Below are 4,575 nucleotides of genomic sequence, written 5' to 3'. Positions count from 1 at the left end.
AAATACTATGCCTGTTCTCTGACTTTCAGGGCTCTGTTGTGTTCTTACCCTTGCACAACAGGCACGGTTTACATAGTGTTTCCATAGTAGCCACTGCCAAAAAGAGTGAATAATATCAGTGTTATCAGAGTCACCTGCGGTTCTGTTTGCTTCTTTCTGTGCCCATATCATACTTAGGTGGGCGTCTGTGGGTGGAGAGAGTGGACAATGAATCACACAGATTCATAAAGATACCACCCGTCGACCAATCAGGTGGTCAGCTGCTTGCCTCACCTCCGTCTACAATAAGCACTGCGCTGATTATCACTGAGGAAAGATCACACAAACAGTGGAAAACAAAAATCACATATGATAGAATAATCCCGTACACAACTCAAGTACAAGTAAACAAGTATATATTTGACATGAAAGTGGCAATTATACAACACTTCACAGTATGCTGCTTGTCACAAGTCTGCACAGAGGAACTGCAAGCATGGCATTGGTGAAACAATTCACTTTTCATAAGCCTTTAATTATGTTTTCACACCTCTTAATGCAGCTGTGAGAGAGAGAGAGTGTGTGTGGGAGTGTGGCAGCGGCGGGGGTGGCAGAGGAAATTGATTTATCATGGATCAGATAGCATTGTTCAAGTGAGTTAACTGCTTTCTACAATACACTGCTATTTGTATCATTGAATGCAGTGAAAGGGACACAAGAGTCAACAATGTTGGTGGAGTGTAACAATATACTGAGGCACTTTATGTGTTGGTCAGTGTGGTTTCACCTAATGCCTTCCACTAAACTGGGCAAATTGGTTAATGAGGGCTTGTGGCTGTGTGATAACTCTGGTGTAACGGTCTAATAATGCATATTTTGTGTGCACCTACAGTACCAGTTTCTTTTTCATGGCTTGGTGTGTGCATGATTTACAGTAGTCTTTTCCCCTGATGAACTAAACCTCTAAAGAAAACATCCACTATTTTGACATTCTGCGCTCCTTTTGTTGTCCAAGTACATATCTATGATAAAACAAATACATTTATTACACATTTAGTCATATGAATCCCCTAGATGTCAGATATTGTAGATACCATCCCTACAATGTCGTGATTTCAGCCCTTCATGCTCATATCTTATCTATCTATATTCTCATATCCTCTGTCTGTTCAACCTCAATGCCTCCAATGTGGCTCCCCTGTCATAGCTGCCAGATAGCATTCAAAAGAACAGGAAAAAGTCATTCTTAAAATAAATAATCAGTGTATAGGAACTCTGATGTTCCTTGACCTTTCAAATGGCATACTATATAGGCTGAGTTACAGAAACCAGAGGGTCAAGTGTTGAACAACAACAATCAAATATGTGCAACCTTGGTATGCCCTCAAGCAAATTGAACACTCTCACCAGGTATTCCACCTTGATATTCAGTAATATGAGACACTGTCACCAGATATTCCACCTTGATATTCAGTAACATGAGACACTGTCACCAGATATTCCACCTTGATATTCAGTAACATGAGACACTGTCACCAGATATTCCACCTTGATATTCAGTAATATGAGACACTGTCACCAGATATTCCACCTTGATATTCAGTAATATGAGACACTGTCACCAGATATTCCACCTTGATATTCAGTAACATGAGACACTGTCACCAGATATTCCACCTTGATATTCAGTAACATGAGACACTGTCACCGGCAAGTTGCCAACTCTTTCCAGAGCCCTTTTCTTCCCCATATAGCAGCAGTACAAACACAACCACGGCTCACAACACACAAGCAAAATAAACCCTCAAAAATCTATAACCACTGTTTGATTTTATGCCAATCGGGGCACCTGTTTTCCTCCTCAGATTGTGCACCCCCCAGTGCCCCCCAACAATCTAAACAAACAATTGGTACAGTCTTAGAAAAAGAGGTGCTATCTACAGCCAAAGAACCCTTTTGTAACCTTTTTGTAACCCTTGTTCTAAGAGTGTAGGGCCATTCTGTTGGCATGGGATAGAAGCTACACAAGGTGCCTTATTTTTCTTCTGTCCTCTGTTCCCCCAGCTAAGGTGTAGCGAGGTGAATGACTAGGATATAAAAGTGACGCTACATTCATCTATATATAATTGATTGTCACATTGTGCAGTAAAAATGTAATACAATTACAATCAGATATGTCAGATAAGTTTGGAAAAAGGCACAGACATGATGTACATACAGTGATCATGTGGTAAAACATATAAACACAGATTGAAATTATACAAATGTCTTCAGAAACAACCTAGTATGTACACCGTTTTACAGGCAGTATCAAGTCATTGTAACACAAATTCCATTGGCTTGATGCAGAGTTCAAACACTCTCAGCCCATTGATCAGAAATGCAGCAATAAATTATGAAAGGTGCTATGGCCTTACAGAGTGCTTCTCTTCTCTATATGTGTATAGCGCTGTACAGTTAAACAGACATTACATGAATGCTACAAAATATTAATGCAAGTTCCATCAGATAACTGACTTCGGAGACAGTTATTTTACATTATAGGTAGCTTATCTCCAGTGAGGAGTTCTTCTCCACTGGCTCCTCTGGCAGTGGTTTGACACTCCCATTGGTGTGTCCATTATGCAGGGATGCTGGAGGCCCCAAGCTTGGGCCTTTCCCACCAATGTCACCAGCTTTGGCTTTCCTTTCTGGGGATACCACATGCTCAGATGCCCCTGGAGCTGGCGCCTTGGGTGTTAACAGGGCCTGGGAACTCTCAGGATGTCCGTTCCCACTCTGGGCGATCCTACAGATCTCCGTCATCTCTGTGACGTCCTCCCTGTCATCATCATCCTCTTCCTCCTCCTCATCTCGTACAACCCTCCTCAAGCTCTCCCGGGGCTTCAGCACCCTCCCTCTCTCCTCCTGCTGCTGCTGGCGCTCAGTCAGGTCGTGGCTCTCCACCTTGCGTGAGGAGCGACACAGGGCCTTGCGGAAGCCCCGCTTAAAGTTTTCTGACAGGAAGCCGTAGACGATGGGGTTGGCGCAGCTGTTAGCGTAGCCCATTACCACAACAAAGTAGTAGAGGCCCGGGTACTCTGATGGCAGAGACACCAGCAAGTTGAGGATGTTTAGGGCGTAGAAGGGCAACCAGCAGAAGACAAACACGGCGACCACGATCACCACCATGCGCGTCACCTTGCGCTCCGACTTCCTGCGCTTGGTGGACGTGGCGTGGACCTTCTTTCCAGAGCTGCGGATCTTGAAGACGATGAGCAGGTAGCAGAGGCAGATGATGAGGAGTGGGCAGAAGAAACCCACTGTGGACGTGTAGATGATAAAAGCCGCCCGCCAAATGTCGGCCGGCCGAGGCCAGGAGATATTGCAGGTGCCACCCGTCTTGTGGACGTTGGCGAAGATTACCACAGGCAGGACTACCAGGAAGGAGATGGCCCACACTGTGCCGTTGACCACCTTGGCCACCTGGGGCCGCCGCCACTTGCAGGAGCGTATGGGATGGACCACTGCCAGGTAGCGGTCAATGCTCATGACGGTCAAGCAGAAGATGGAGGTGAACTGGTTGATGGAGTCCACGGTCATGACCAGGCGGCACATAAAGGAGCCAAAGGGCCAAAACTGGAGGGTGTTCTGGACAGCCAGGAAGGGCAGGCCCAGCATGAAGAGCTCATCAGCGATGGCCAGGTTCAGGATGTAGATGTTAGTCACAGACTCCGTCTTGGAGTAGTGCAGCACAATGTGGATGACCAGGCTGTTCCCGCCAAGGCCGATGACACAGACGATGATGTAGATGAGTGGGATGAGGACCCCTGCTACACTGGGTCCTAATGGCATCTCTGGAATGTTGGTGGAGTTGATACAGTTGAAGAGGGTGTCGTTGAGGAGGGTGTCATTGAGGAAGGTGTCGTTGCATAGTAGCAAAGACAGGGGGAGGTGGGGGTAAGGGCTGGGGACTGTTCTGTTCTCCCACATGTCCTCTGCCATCTCTGAGGGGGCAGTGAGCAGAAGTCCAGGCAGGAGAGATGGAGGAGCAGGGGGATGTCTGTCTGTCTCTCTCAACTCCCACCCATCTGTCCTGTGGAGAGACCAGAAAGACTTGTTAAACTGAGGAGACCTTTCATATGTCATATTTTATTGAGAAGCATCTGTAGCTCAATGGAGAGAAGGAGAGACACAAATTAAAAGGGATGTGACAGACTTGACAGCGGCTTTATGTCTGTTATGCCTGTTATGGGCTCTTTCAGGGCCAAGGCACAATAGTAGCCAGACAATACGTCATTGAGGGTTTTCCAAACAGCTTTAATTGTGTTCTTGCACTTCATTCAGGTGAAAGCCTTGTTTGGTAAATTCCCAGAAGCATGAGGTACATGAGAGAAGAAGACGTCAGTGTCTGGCTGTGTGAAAAGCTGCTGTTAAAACAAGTCTCAAGACAAATGAAGAGCTGGGGGAAACAATGAGAGTGGAGATGAAACAAAACAAAAAAGAGCAGCAGGTGGTGGAGGTCAAATGAAATGATAAGTATGAAATGATGAAGAAGGACACCCAAACGGGATACTAGGTACGCAGCCCAGCATGAGTCAGACAGGAAATAATTAA

At 45.9% G+C, this 4,575-nt stretch overlaps 1 protein-coding gene across 1 annotated transcript; it reads right to left on the bottom strand.

Moving 5' to 3' along the window:
• Positions 1–380: 380 nt before the first annotated feature.
• On the bottom strand, positions 381–4,203 carry LOC110538590 (somatostatin receptor type 5-like). Its single transcript, XM_090193745.1, has one exon. It carries the CDS (start codon positions 4,105–4,107, stop codon positions 2,518–2,520), a length of 1,590 nt encoding a protein of 529 aa, XP_090049871.1. The 5' UTR covers positions 4,108–4,203; the 3' UTR covers positions 381–2,517.
• Between the last annotated feature and the right edge of the window lie 372 nt (positions 4,204–4,575).

The sequence above is a fragment of the Oncorhynchus mykiss genome, chromosome 12 (genome assembly GCF_057628025.1).
Source record: "Oncorhynchus mykiss isolate SJ-2025 chromosome 12, ASM5762802v1, whole genome shotgun sequence".
Classification (NCBI taxonomy): domain Eukaryota; kingdom Metazoa; phylum Chordata; class Actinopteri; order Salmoniformes; family Salmonidae; genus Oncorhynchus; species Oncorhynchus mykiss.
The sequence above is the reverse complement of the archived record's forward strand: the minus strand, read 5'-3'. Positions and strand labels throughout refer to the sequence as shown.

What these genes read in the sequence shown, in the direction of transcription:
- LOC110538590 (XM_090193745.1), bottom strand. Translation starts at nt 4,107, where the DNA reads ATGACATATGAAAGGTCTCCTCAGTTTAACAAGTCTTTCTGGTCTCTC.